Genomic DNA, 15593 nt, shown 5'->3' with positions numbered 1-15593 from the left:
AAAAAAAGGTCATGAAGAACCTAGGGGCAAGATGGGAATAAAGACACAGACCTACTAGAGAATGGATTTGAGGTTATGGGGAGGGGAAGGGTAAGCTGGGACAAAGTGAGAGAGTGGCATGGACATATATACACTACCAAATGGAAAATAGATAGCTAGTGGGAAGCAGCTGTATAGCACAGGGAGGTCAGCTTGGTGCTTTGTGACCCCCTAGAGGGGTGGGATAGGGAGGGTGGGGTGGAGGGAGATGCAAGAGGGAAGAGATATGGGGACATATGTATATGTATAGCTGATTCACTTTGTTATAAAGCAGAAACTGACACACCATTGTAAAGCAATTATACTCTAATAAAGATGTTAAAAAAAAAAATTGGTAACAAAATGGTTGAAGTGACAGACTATAAGGTCTAAGCTGGATAGGGAAAGACATATGTGTAGCTAGGAGGGAGCCGAAAAACAAAGGAAGTGAAAATATTGACAAAGACAAAGTGTACAGAAGAAGCAAGGGCATAAGAGGCTGTGCTTGGGGGGCCTCTTACATGGGCCCACAGATCTATGGATAGGATTCAGGGCGCAAGAACTCTGGGATAAAAATTACATGCTTATCTTTACTAAGCTCTAATTAAAAATTAGCATTTCTTTCAATTATGAAACAGTAAATCACAATAGCATTAGCAATTCCTGTGACTTTGCCACCACAGATATCATCAATATCTTCATATCACATTACTATTGCAATTATCTGAAATACCATTCATCATATCACTACTTCAAAGTGATGGGTTAGTAGACTCACTGATAGATCTTGTTATTTAATGCATTAATTAAAAAGCACACATTACTGTATCATAGATTTAATACTTTCATAATTGTATTCTAATATAATTGATTTCCTTTTTAATCCTAAGGACTTTATTTTATGTATTTAAGAACATTATTCTGAGAAAAAGTCCATGGGCTTCATCAGACTGTTAAAGGGACCTTTGGCACAAAAACATTTAAGGACTCTGACTTAGAGGGTAGAATCCTGGAATTTTAAGCTTTGGAGGTGGAGAATTCAGGGGATGATGAGGCCTGGATGATGGTCAAAGGCTGACACTGATGGGTATGTAAAAGACTGGTGAGGAGGTCAAGGTGTGGGACAAATATCCACGTGGACACTGAATTACTCACTACAGTCAACCTCAGGATATGGGGTGGGAAAGACTGCAAGGCAGTTTGCAAAATCTGATGCCTGCAGAGCATGACCAAAAGGCCGACTGTGATGTGGCCTAGGGGAGAACAGATGCCAGAAGCCTCACACTAGGAAGGGTTTTTATACTCAGAAGCAAAGTATCAAATCACTGGTCCTGTTCTTTGTTCCATTTACCTCTTCTCAACTCTCAAAAACATGCCTCTGCCTCTTGCTACTCTGCCCCTCAACAGTATCCTCCATTCAACTCCTCTGTTTCAAAGTAAATAGGGCCTGACCCTTCGACAAATCTATAATTCTTATCTTCCCAATCAATCAAAGGTAGGAATGACTATAACCAAATAAACAAATTGCTTTCCTTGTCATACCTACCCATAGCCAACTATGAAGAATTAGGAATTCTGATGGTGGGGAGGTGAAAAGAAAGTAACTTTGGTGCAGAATACCTTGAGGGCAGTGTGATCCTTGTGAAATCAATTCCGTTTCAACCACCATTTTTTTTTTAATGAAACAGAATGGAAAGCATTAGAATGCAGAGCACATAATAAAAGGTAAGCACTCTTCTAAGAATCTTTTGTTTCTTGTTACACCCACACACCTCTATATTCTGAGTCTAATGTAAATGTACTAGATCATGGTCTAAAAGGTTTGAAAGCCATGGTTCTAAGGGTAGAGCCATTCTCTCTAAAGAGAACCTTATGTAAAAATAAAAGCCCAGGAGAAGATAATAGACAAGTTCAGAGAGAATACAGGATGTGGATCTGCAGCTTTCCCTGGGGTCTACTACACTGCTAATGCCCTGCAATCAGCTCACATTCAAGTCCCAGCTCTGCCACTAACAAGACGTGTGTGTGAGACCTGAGGTAAGTCCCTGCACTACCGAGCCCCTCTCATGTGCAAAACAGGGCCAAAACACCTCCATCTCACTTCACAAGATAGATCTGAGGTTCAAAATAAATAATGATAAGAAATCACTCTGTAGACTATGGAACATTCTACTGTAGTTTTATTTTAAACTACATAGCAAGAGTGATTAAAAAAAAACTATGCTATGTACCAAAGAGGTGCCCAAATCATGGTTACCCTATTGTGTGGTTAGACAAGCCAAATATTAGAAGTCGTGGAGAAATAGTAGGAAATTCTTTCTTTAGAGAAAGGCAGCTGGGAAAAGAACCCAAATAATAAAACTACCCATGTGTATAAACATGTCTCAAATAACATACATGAGAAAGTGGGCACAAAGAGGACTCAGAGTGAAGAAAAAAAAAAAAATCACTGGTTTTGATGGGTAAGACTTTCTAAGAGGTAAAATGAATTGAGATTTGAAGAAAGGAACAGTAAAGCCTGTTTTCTCTTCGTATCTTAAATTGTTTCCCAAGACCCAAAGATGCACCAGTTTATTATCCTTTAAGCCTAGTTCAGTAACACTCCTCCAGAAAACCTATACAACACACAAGCCCCTACCTCTAAATGCTCCTAGCCCTCAGTGTTTATATTCCTCATCTGACATACAACTAATATTATAAGGCAGTGTAAAACATATCACCCAACATGAAGTTAGGAAAGGCAGCCTAATGGAAAACAAGAAGCATACGTTTTATTTTTCTTCCTTTAAGTCTAGGACTAAAAAGACCTGGTAGTTTAAAACTATGCACCCAGCCTGAAAACAGGAATCTGCTGGCCCCAGCTCTATCTTCTTAAGCCTCTGGCCAATAGGCAACTTCTTATCTGCAGGGTAACTTAACCTCATGTCACTTTCAGTGGCTACAAATTATGTAAGGATGCAATCTTATAGCACTGAACAGAATTCCAATATCCTAAATAATCTGATTAATATCAGAGGTATATCCTACAGGTTTAGTATACTTTATTTCTTTGTTACAATACAATTATTACTTATAAATGAATTAAAAGTTTATCTTCCTAGTTTCTCTTAGATTGTAAGTGCCTGAGGGTGAGAATAGTACCATTATTTTGACTTCCAACATATGTTTGTTGCTTAATGTGATATGTAAGAAACAAAGTGAAAAAGCTGGGCAGGGGGAGGGGACAGGACCTCTACTCCACCCAACCCACATATTGCCTACCTCTTGTAGCGTCAACAAAGTATTAAGAATAGCTGGTAGTGTAGTCTGGACAACTCCAAATCTATCTTCTGTAAATGATGCTGCTACTAAGTGAGACAGACCTCAAGTGGAAAAGAAGAAAAAAGTTAAAAGCGAATCAAAATTAGGCAAATCTACTTGCAATACGTCTATTTGGGAAAGGATTAATATTCTGAATGCATAAAAAAACTTCTAAATAAAAAAAGAGGGAGTAATACAATAGAAAAATAGGCAAAAGACTGGAAAAGGCATGGAAAAAGTGCTCAACTGCAACAGTCTTGAATAAGATGACAGTCTCTGCCTTACGTTCTAGTAGGAAAAAGAATTTTTTAAAATAATATTGTGTTTGATAGTGATAAGTGCTAAGAAAACAAAGCATGCTAAGGGTGACAGCTGTGAGGATACTTTTCATAGGGTGGTCAGGAAAGGCCCCTCTGAGGAAGTATCATTTAAGCATTGAGAAGGCAGTATCTGTAAGATGAAAAGAAATAGTTCTTCAGGAACTAGATTTTCATATTTAACCTAAGCTAAATATGGTTAAACATGCTATGTCAACGTAAGTTGACGGTTAAAAAACAATCTATTAATTGCAGTTTTTTTGAAATAGAGAAAGAGAGGCAAGAACCCCAGGCTCAGTTTATCCACTTATATACAAGGAAAATTTCTGCCTAAATTAAAATACACCTAAATATCTAAGAAAAATGATCTATATAAAACAGAGAAATAACAATGTATCTGAATATTCAAAGATTGAGATCGAAGTCCAGAACTGATCTTTCACGGATTATACTTCAATATTTAACTAATAAAGAAATCATAGTTGTAGTTCACTGAGATTGCTTACCTTCTAATGCCCAAATATGCATTTGGGCATCTGAAAAAACAGCCTGAATGGAGGCCTCTGGGTGCTACAAATACAATAAAGACATTTAAGTAAGTTCCCCTGAAATGATAATTTCATCTAATCAATTACGTAGACTATAACAATAAATATTTCACAGCTGCCTCTGAAGAATTTTAAAACCTGAAATTGTTACACAGTATGATTTAACTGCAATAAAGCATTCTGCTACCAACTCATTGTGTGACCCTTGCCAAGTCTCTAAATCTCGATGGGCCTCAGTTTCTCATTTACAATAAGAGTTGAATAAATAATAAATATATTCAACTCAACCCACCTCAGGGGATTAGCATAGAGATCACTTAAGAGAAGCGTTAAGAATGCTCTTTTTTTTTAAACAAAAGAATTGCCTAAATACATATTACCTCTCTTAAATCGTCTGCCCTCAATTCCACTGCAAAGAAAAACCACCCAACCTTCTTTAATACAGCAAGGTATTGTGGTGCGGAGCAATAATTGGCCCGTGTAAATGGTGGATTTCATAATACACCCAATGAAGCCTACTAAGTACAACAGCATGTTACACGTCCCAACATTAAGTAGCAGTGTCTACAACTCCTTATCATACAATAGATCCACTTGCAAAATTAGAATCAAAAGCAGCCCTTCACTTCCAAGGAAAAAGGAGATCTTATCTTGTTCAGCCTCTGCTCTGCCACTTACTGGCTATGTGCCCTTAGGCTAGCTACTTGACCCCTCTGAGCCTCAGGTTTCCTTATCTGTAAAATGAGGACAAAAAGACAACTCACAGGAATGCTGTTAGATTAAATGAGGGAACTGAAGTGAAAAGAGCACGGCATACAGAAGACAAAAGGGTAAGTTTTCTTCCCATCCTTCTGAAGCAAAGCTCTGAAGTAAAACTTCAGACAACTCCTCTTCCTCTTGGTGGAAGACGAGACACCTTCCTCCGGGGTCTGATAGTTTAACCAGGGCTCTAATGGATAGCCTTATTGCTAGTTGGGTGGATCCTCCCTGCCACCACAGTGAAAAAACAGTTTCAAGAACTTGAAAGGATTCTTTGCTATGTGTACCTATATTCTATCAGAGTTACTGAGTTCTCTCTCCCCACCAGAGTATGACTCCCAAAGAATAAAAATGAGGAATGTACGCCAATGCAGAGTTTCACTTGAAGGCATTAACTGAGTGCACTATTAGTTAATACTACAGTATCTGGAAAAAGAGAGAAGCTAGATTAAAATAATTAAAACAGGGCTTCCCTGGTGGAGCAGTGGTTGAGAGTCCGCCTGCCGATGCAGGGGACATGGGTTCGTGCCCCGGTCCGGGAAGATCCCACATGCCGCGGAGCGGCTGGGCCCATGAGCCATGGCTGCTGAGCCTGCGTGTCCTGTCCGGAGCCTGTGCTCCGCAACGGGAGAGGCCACAACAATGAGAGGCCCGCGTACGGGGGGGGAAAAAAAAAAAAATTGAAACAAAAATTCTTTCCCCTACAAATGGGCAAGGTTTTCCTCATCAAAGGATTAACTGACACACAACAGCTGTAGCAGTGAAAACAGGAATGAATTTTTAGCTTCTACCATTGAGATTTACTCCCCTACAGCAGCTGGGGCAGCTGACAGACAAGTTGAAAAGTCATTTAGTTTGTGGTCTGAATTACAACTTTTATCCAACCCAAGTTTAACATCTGCAATCTAACCCAGTCATCTCTCTTCTGAACACCAAATTGGCCATAAAGATGTTAGCAGGACAATGAGCCATGAAGCATCACCATGGATCTACTCATTTTGCAGCAAGGGGCTACACATCAGCACAAAGCTGCCTGCAGCCAGGAAACTGAGAAGGCCAACTAGAGCCAAGCCTCAGGAAGCCACTAAGGTGAGATGTGTGTCTAGGGCAGCCACTGTTAAAAGGGAGGTTTAGTGAAGCATGATGCAGAGCTGTTTGGCTTGCTAGGATCAAGCTAAATATTTAGAAGTCAAATCCTACCTGCTACTTCATTCTTATTTTGTTTCCTCCCCCCCCCCCATTCCCAATGCTATAACTACATATTCTTACCTTACTGAAAAAATACATTATCAGCACCCGTTTTGATAAGAAATTCTTAATCTGAGTTGGAAAAAGGGAAGAATTAACACATGCACATTTTGCAATTCTACTCAAATATAATATTACACATTTCCAGGTTCTTCCTGACACTAACTTAAATGAAACACTTCACATCTTACAAAGAAAGAACAGTATTTAAGGTAAACTACGTAAATAAATACCTCTGTACTATAAACTGGATAACCAAGATAGGCCATCTAACCTAAACTGCATTCCCATGTACACATGTCTAGCCCTCAAATTTAAGCCCTGTCATAATAAAAAAGGAACTCTAAGTGGTTCTGGTGATATTTTCTAAGACCATATTCTTTCTCAATTCTCTACAACTGTCTTACCCGTTACCTCTTAATACCAAAAAAGAGCATGTTTCCCCTACCAAAAAAAAAAAAGATCTTAAGACATGAAGTGGTTTTCTACTAGTTGATATTTACAGGGAAAACAATTTTCTTAATATTAAGCTAAAAGCTATATACCCCAACTGACTTGAAAGTAAATTCATGACATAGCAGTACTTATGGCATATAGAGCCATATGGGATCCTGAAGTTTTGTAAAATGCCTTCAGTTCTGCCCTCTCTATTAATTGATCATTCTATCAATGAACATGGTATTATTTCTCCCATCCTAAAAAATAAAACCCTTCTTTGACCCCTCAACTCCTCCCAGCTACTACCCCATTTCTCTGTTCCCCTTATAGCAAAACTCCTTGAAAGATCTAGCTTTTCTTGTGGTTTCCAATTCCTCTCCCAGTCTCTCCTGAACCCACGCCAATCAGGTGTTCATCCCCTCTACTCCACCCAGTAGCTCTTGTCAAGTACTCAATGACCTCCACATTTCTAGCGCAACAGTTCATTCTTAGTTTGAGTCTCATGCTACCTATCAGCATCATCTCTGACACTCACTTCTGTCTGAAACACTTCTTGGTTCTTTCTCATCTCAAAGGTGCTCCTTTGCTATTCCTTCTCATCTCCCAGACCTCGTCATTAGAGGGTCCCGGTTCTTGCATCTCTCTTCTTCTATATCTATATTCCCCAAGAATTTTCACGGAGTCTCATGGCTTTTATATTCTGATGACTTCCAAAATTTCATTTCTAACCTGGACTTTCCCCTAGACTCCAGATGTATGTCTCATATCTTATTCAGTATTTTCACTTGGTTGTCTAGTAAGTATCTCAAAATTGACATGTCTAAAATCAAACTCATGATTTCCCTACCTTACCCCTATCAAATCTCTTCTTCCAGAATCATCAGTAAATTGCAACTCAATAAACTGCAACTACATTATTTCAGATCCTCAGGCCAAAAACTTTAGTATCAACACTGACTCTTTCACACCACAACCAAACCATAAGCAAGTCCTATTACATCTACCTTCAAAATATATCCAGACCTTGATCACATTTTAGTCTCCACCACAACCACTCTGGTCACAGAGACCATCATCTCCCCCTAGATTACTTTAACAGCTTTACTACTGTTCCTCTGCTTCCACTCCTGCCCTCTGAGGATCTAGTCTCAACATAGCAGCGTTTTTCAAAATGTAAAGTTACATCATGTCATTCTTGTGGGTAAAACCATGCAGTGGCTATCCATCACATTCAGAGAAAATGTCAGTCTTTACAACGGCTAATGGGCCTGACGAGCTCTGGGTGCCTGCTACATGTCTTATCTCACCACCCACCTACCACTCTCCCCTCACTCTGCTCTGGACACACTAGTGTCCATACCGTTCCTCATGCAAGCCAATCCTACTCCCACCTGAGGGCCTTTGCATTTTGCTGTTCCCTGCCCTCCCTTCAGGCCTCTGATCAAGAGTCACCCTATCAATGAAATGTCCCCTGATCACACCATATAAAATAGTACTCTCTTCCCCTAGGTACTGGTCTCCTTTACCTGCTCTATTTTCCTACATAGCACGTAAGACATCAAATTTCTTCCCTCTTAAGACATATATTTTTCATATTTTGCACATGACATATCAGGATGCCATCTTATAGTCAATAGCATGTCACGGTTTAACTGGCAACTTTTTTTTCTTAGTGGTACGTAAAGTAAGTCTTACAATTAATAGTACAGTTGACCCTTGGAAAAACTCGGTTGTTAGGGACACTGACCCTCTTGTAGTTGAAAATCCACCTATAACTTACAATCCGTTCTCTGTATCCACAGTTTTCCACGTCAGTGGATTCAACCAACTGCAATCGAGTAGTATTGTAGTATTTACTACTGAAAAAAAATCCACATATAAGTGGACACACAGTTCAAACCCGAGTTATTCAAGCATAAACTGCATTTTTTATATTCAAAGAAATGTAATACACTTGCTTGCTCACCTCTTTCCCCTCACTAGAATGTAAACATATGGTCAGGGACTTTTGTTTGCTGTTTCCCCAATACCTAAAACCACACCCTATATAGATGAAGAGCTCAATAAATATCTCTTAAATGAAAGAATTCACAGATCAAAGGCACTGTATTAGGTTAAGCCAAATGAAATTGCAATTTCTATAACTCAAAACCAGTCAAATACTGGCAATTTTATATGGGTCAACTTAACACATTAAGCATCCCCAAAGTCCTATTTATTCCTAATGGCTTACTTAAGTGAGATCCTTGATTCTCTCAATGTTACATGTAACTATAAATCCCATACCCGTATCATCCTACCTGTTCACGTTTATTCTGAATCCATGAATAAATCATATTGGGCTGTCTCACTGTCTTACCCTCAGCACTAACAGAGGTAGATGGAGAAGGATTAGAATATTCAGTCATTTGCTGACCTACAAAAAAAAAACCCAAGAAGGTGAAAACTTAGCCTGATTCTCTGTAACTATGACATTTCAAATTTTAGAAAATAAATAGTCCTCACCAGAAGCCGAAGTCCATAATCTTGGCCCTCTTCTTGTAAGCTGAGGACTTTGAGGTGACGCATAGCACGTGTTTACATCAAAAATCCCAGTCATCCGATTCACTACACTAGAGCCAAATGGGGTCGCCAAGGGACTTGCAACATCAGGTGTAGACAATTTTGAGGAGAACAGCGATGTCTTAATTAATGATGGCACTGAAGGCCGAGGCATCTGGCTAGACTTGGGGGTTTGAAAAGTAGTTTCTTCTGTAAAGAACAGATCCAGTGCTGAAGAGGCAACCTGATCAAAGCAGGCCACTGTGGAGGTTCTCAAATTTTACACATCTCAATTCTTTGTTTAACTCATTTAACCAAGGCTCTGTAGATTGTTTCCATTTAGGTTTACATTCTCAACATCCATATTTTACTACTGCAACTTGGTGACCACTCAAGGAGCTTTATACATCTTTTTCTGTCAGGGTGGTACAGCCCACGTTTTTTTTCTCTAAACAGGTATCTTCATCTTCAAGGTCAATTTTTCTAACTCTAAGCTGCTTTGAGTGAACCTATCAACTTATACTTTTTTTTCAAATGGCAACAACCTTATTGCATTAGAATATGCCCAGGGTTACTGCATGATCTTACTGTAACTATTACTTGGCTGAATCAAATCTACAGTGTGAAAATGTACAGAGAGAGTGCTAATCTTATCCCATTTTCCCCAGAGTTCTTTCAAGTTAACAGAAGTCACACCAGAGACTCATTTGCCTACAAATCTGATCTGTAAACAGCTTCTTCAAAAGTTATCTCATAACTGTACCAATTTATAGAGTCTCTTGTACAAAAATAGAAGAACATCTTTCTGCCACTCCAGTACAAGGCACAAAGACAAATAAATTACACTAGTATTCTATCTTTTTAATAAAACTGGCATAAGACATCAAACATTTAAAGTACCAAATTTTCATGACATGACTCTTTAAGGGTTAATGGCAATAACAAATATTTGGAGAATCGATTTACAAATTAAGATTGGGGTTTTTAAGTTTTGCGGTTATTCCTCAAAATTAGAGGCAAATTTTGACTGAGTAATGGGATATGACAACAATTTAAAATAATGAATAATCCATATTTGGTCTGGCCCAGGATCTCCCCCAACTCAGAATTACAATGATCTTTCTAACATGCTAATTTGATGTAACTATAGCTACTCAAAATTCTCTAACAGTGCCACATCTAAAGGATAAAATTTAAACTCCTCCTTTCATTATCAAACATCATCCTACCCATTCAGACTCCTTTTTGACAGACTTCCTTTTAGCAGTTACATTGTCTTGTCATTATTCGTGTGCCTCCCACGAAAAGGTCAGTTCCAAGAATGTTTTTTCATCTTCAACTCTTTGGCTTCTAGCACAGTGCTTGGTACATGGTAGGCATTCAATAAATGCTTGCTGAATAAATAAATGCTAATCTGAATGCTAAGAACATCTGAAACACTCTAGAATCTTCTAAAATCTGACATTCATGAACTTATCTAAATCACTTTTCTTTTGTAATCTCTTTGTTTTTGGTCTATGACCCCAGCAGAGTAATGAAGTCAAAGACAGAGATGTGTTTGCTTTGGCCCATATAGTGATTTTTTTAAATATCAAGATTAGGTGCCAATGTTTAAAAGTGGTAGATTTTCCCTAAAACTTCTTCAGGCTTCTCTTTAAAAGAAAAAAAAAGCCCAGAAGTTCAGATACTGGGTCCAAATTTCCATATGGGAACAATGGACTGAAGCTAACCCGCAGCTTCCCATTTCAGATGAAGACTGTGCTCTCAAGTTTACCACAGTCCTCACCCAGCCAGTTCTGCCCATTTTCATTAAATGCCTGGCTCCAAAAGGCACTGGAACATTAAGTCTTTTTATCAGTCTTACCTTCCTAGGTATTGTCTACTTAAGGTGTTTTGTGAAATAGCATAGGTTCCTCCACCTGTACTTTTTCCTCTCAGCTTTCATCTTTCAAACATTATATCAAGCTATCTTAAAACAATGAATGTGATGCCCCCATCCCCAAATCACCGAGTCAGTGCAGTTGCTCCTCTCTGGGCACCGCCCAGGAACTTTTTATCTCTGGGATACTGCAATCACAGCAGCATCCAGTATTACCTGTAAAGATTCACCTGGCTCTCTACTAGAGTAAGCTGAAGTCCTCTATTTGATGATTAACATTTTGTTAGCCTTTTTAACACCACCACCACCACACTGGACTTAATTTTTTCAATCTACAATAGTACCCAGGCCTTTTTCTTGATTCAGTACAATATCCCATATATTGGATCAATTTTCCCTAAAAGTATATACTTCACACTTATATACATATCCTTACATTAACTACTGTTACCTTCCGTAGGAAATAAAATGTAAGTGCTTTCCCCTCTCTTAGTAGTATTAGGAGTTACCTGGAGAATTCAATTTCTTAGGTTCCACTGGGTAGGATGAAGACATCACTCTCCCATTTGTAGCAGCAGCTTCTTGATAGAGTACAAGTTTCTGAGTCATATCATTTAAAAGATTCAAACACTCTCTTGAAATGGCTGTCCAACTGTGGGGATGTCCACCTAGGAGGTCCAAATACCAGCTTTTAAAATGTAGATAATCTTATGGTCTCCTCTCAAAACGAGGAGAAAAATCAACAAGAAATGCTATATTACACTTCGCATCAGGGCCCACTTTTCTCAGTCAAGCTACCATTTACACTCATGCCATCTAATACACAGCAGGAGTTCAATAAATATTTGGATGAAATAATTTTCCTAAAAGTCTACAAGCAAAAATTTGCTATTTTACCATTAAAAAAAACCATTCTCAAATTGGTTGCTAAAATAAAGCCAAACATTGTTGCACAGTTTGAGTGAAAAAGACCCAGGTTACTTCACTAGCAGTACTGAACAGACTGAAGACTTATGACAATGAACATGTCTAATGAGAAGCACCCCACGGCCCCCAGTGACCTCTAAATTGCTGTGGCTCACCCACTGTGCTTCCTTACATTTTCATTTGCAAAAGAGCCCTTATTTGCTATTACATCTATAGAAGTGACACACTATTTGACAGTGATCATACTTTATACTGAGTGTTTATGTATCTGCTATCTTATTATTTAACTACTGTGATCCACACTCTTAAAAATTCCCTTAATTCTCATTATCTTTTGATTTTCTAAAATCTTTATCTCCAATAGCTGTCATGCAAAAATCGACTGTGCGTTGAGAATAGCAGAGGAGTCCACTGAAAACTGGTTTCTCCATCCTGGGCATTAAACAATCATTCTCTCTTCACTTAGGTCCCTCCTTAAATCTTTCTTCCCATTTACAACTTAAGAGGAATACCATTTAACCTGAAAACAAACAAAATACTCCATCAATAGGCCCCAGGACATTTTTTTCCCTAAATTATTTTTTTTAAAATTTCTTTATTTATTTATTTTTGGCTGCGTTGGGTCTTTGTTGCTGCACATGGGCTTTCTCTAGTTGCAGTGAGCGGGGGCTACTCTTCGTTGAGGTGCGTGCGCTTCTCGTTGCAGTGGCTTCTCTTGCTGCAGAGCACGGGCCCTAGGTGCGCAGCTTGAGTAGTTGTGGCTCGTGGGTTCTAGAGTGCCAGCTCAGTAGTTGTGGTCCACGGGCTTAGCTGTCCATGGCATGTGGGATCTTCCCGGACCAGGGCTCGAACCTGTGTCCCCTACATTGGCAGGCAGGTTCTTAACCACTGAGCCACCAGGAAAGCCCCCCAGGACGTTTTTTACCGCTGTATCGCAGGACCAGTAAGGAACTATGTAATGGTCCAGTTACATTTTTTTTCTTCCAGTTTTCAGATATAATTGACATACAGCACTGTATTAGGCTTAAAGTATACAGCATAATGATTTGACTTACATACATCATGAAATGGTTATCACACTAAGTTTAGTGAACATCCATCAACTCTTACAGATACAAAATTAAAGAAATAGAAAAAAAAATTTTCCCTGTGATGAGAACCCGTAGGATTTACTCTCTTAACAATTTTCATATATAACATACAGCAGTGTTAATTATATTTATCATGTTGTACATTACATCCTTAGTACTTACTTATCTTATAACTGGGAGTTTGTACCTTTTGACTGCCCTCATCTAGTTCCCCCGCCCCCACCCCTTGCCTCTGGTAACCACAAATCTCATCTCTATTTCTATGACCAGTTACATTTTAATAATATGTTCTCTGGCAGAGAACATGCCACCCTGGTACGGTTTACTTGAATATCTTGTGAAAACATTTAGTGTATAGAGAATTCTTAAGTAAACCTCAGTCTGCTAGAAAAGTATTGCTACAGTTAATTTTCCACAGCATCAGCACTGGATTTTTCATACTACCAAAAGGAGAGTGGCTCCAATCATCTATATTTTTATATAACTGGATTTTATTTCCATGTAACTATAGGTTTATTTTATAATGTGGGAATTGGCGAGTTTGGCAAAATAATGAAGAGCTTATTACAGAGATGTAAAGCTACCCAGGTTCTGTCCCCACTGGTGCTGGGCTGGAAGGCTTTCCCTCTAGGAACAAGGCAGAGCACTACTGGCCCAGCTGCAGTCTGGAGGAGCTCGGTAAGTAACAATGAAGAAGTGTTTCAGAGTTGCCAAGAGTGTCCTTGGGCCTATCACCATCAAGTCTATTGATAGTTTCTTTTCACTTCTTTTTTTAAAAAGGAAGGCAAAGTTGCATGGCAGGAAGGGGGAGCTCTGCACTTAAGAGTCAAATAACAGAATTTCTTATTCCAACTCTGACATTAACTTTATTAAGCCATTTTAATCTCTCTCAGACTTAGGTCCTCCATAAGGATTAAACCATCTGATTTTTAAGACCCCTTATAGCATTAAAACTTCTGGGATTCTTAAACTGTACTTTTCTGCTCTAAAACTGTCAGCCTACCTCATAATTTCTTCAGGTGAAGGGAATGAGAGGACAGAAGGAAATAATATAAAAATTTAAAAATACTTTTCCTGGAAATATAATTTCTAACCACAGCAATGCAAACAGTTGTACAATGTTTAAATCAATACTTCATTTAATGGAAGTATTATTAAATATGTGTGATATTTAATGATGTGTGATATTTTAATAAGTATATCGAGCTCACCAAACTTTAAGTGGAACACTTTCTGCACACACATACTCAGTTCCTATTAGGTCTATTATTTTTAGCAATACCTGGCTGGCTAAGGCTAAAAACTTCTTGTCTTCGTGAAGGAGAATATTGAGAAAGCAACATCAGGTCCTGCAAGGCCAAATACTGAAAGGGAAAAAAATACACACTATTTAATTTTTTTAACCTCTATATAAAATCTTATTTATGAATGGGGCTCAATACTACATATCTAAGGGGAAATCAGTTGAAATTTTTCATGAAGGAAATACTTTTCAGAACCATAACCTTCCTTTCTAGACTTCCAGAACCTTCTTGCCTCTACCCTCTGTAGGCTACCCTAGTCACTGTGGGCTCCAGCTACCGAGGAACTACGGAACTCTCTGTGTTCCTTCCCACCTTATAGTGGGAAACTTAAAACACCACTTCCTCCTGGAACTTCCCTGGCCTCCCCGGCAAAAACATATACTCACACAGCTCTCAACCATGGTACTTACCATAATTTATTGTAACTGCCTGCTTACTTGTCTCACCGGGTTCCACCCACTAAACTGTGAGGCAGGGACAATGTTTTGCTCGCTGCCACGTCCAAAAGCAGTGCCCAGGCACACAGTAGAGACACAAAATATGCTGTACTTTTTTACTCAAAATCTTCATTTTGTTCCCTGGCAAACCACTTTACTCATCATTCAAGATACCATCCCTTCTGCGAAGGTTTCCTGCTTTGGTCCCAAGCAGAGTAAGTGGTTCCCACTGCACTTACCACAGTAAATTTTCATTATTTTGTGTATCTGCCTTTTCCATTAGGCTGTGCTTTGTCTTATTCATCATTACACCCTAAGCAACTAGCAGTGACTAACATCTGCCCAGTAAATAAAGATCTTTTAAATAACCAAATGAGTAACTGATATTTTTGTTTATCTAATAAATTAGTCATAATTGATATTTAAAGGTAATCAGAACCTTAGTGGGTCATTTTCTTATTAGTTTACAACTTTTCTAGAGTGTAATCCAAACTCTAGGTTCTATTTTAATTCTTTTTTAAGAACTATGACCTCTTAACAAGATCATGTATATTGTAGTTCTACTTTTAAAATTTCAAAATGAAACTTAAATCAAAACAATTTATTCTCACTTAGGTTGATTTATAAACGTACTGCAACTTCTTTAGACTCTTTTGATTAAAATTTGTTTTAGGATTATTATCATTATTCAAATTTTAAGAGAGTTCATTGAATATGTACACACTATCAAGTACTTCCTTTGATCATAACAGCCAACAATTCTATATGAGTGAAAATATACCTTAA

At 38.5% G+C, this 15593-nt stretch overlaps 1 protein-coding gene across 1 annotated transcript in view; it reads right to left on the bottom strand.

The window, feature by feature from the left end:
- NDC1 (NDC1 transmembrane nucleoporin) overlaps window positions 1-15593 on the bottom strand; it is a 48360-nt gene that overhangs the window by 15010 nt on the left and 17757 nt on the right. The window contains exons 10-16 of the mRNA XM_082671831.1: window positions 14349-14430; window positions 11558-11716; window positions 9134-9379; window positions 8929-9044; window positions 6212-6262; window positions 4142-4205; window positions 3280-3380 (exon numbers count right to left, since the gene is read on the bottom strand). Of these exons, the coding sequence (XP_082527957.1) occupies window positions 3280-3380; window positions 4142-4205; window positions 6212-6262; window positions 8929-9044; window positions 9134-9379; window positions 11558-11716; window positions 14349-14430 (819 nt within the window). The remainder of the gene's footprint in view (window positions 1-3279; window positions 3381-4141; window positions 4206-6211; window positions 6263-8928; window positions 9045-9133; window positions 9380-11557; window positions 11717-14348; window positions 14431-15593) is intronic.

Source organism: Grampus griseus (assembly GCF_964374135.1).
Source record: "Grampus griseus genome assembly, chromosome: 1".
Taxonomy (NCBI): Eukaryota; Metazoa; Chordata; class Mammalia; order Artiodactyla; family Delphinidae; genus Grampus; species Grampus griseus.
Note: the sequence above shows the minus strand (reverse complement) of the source record. Positions and strands in the feature narration are given on the sequence as shown.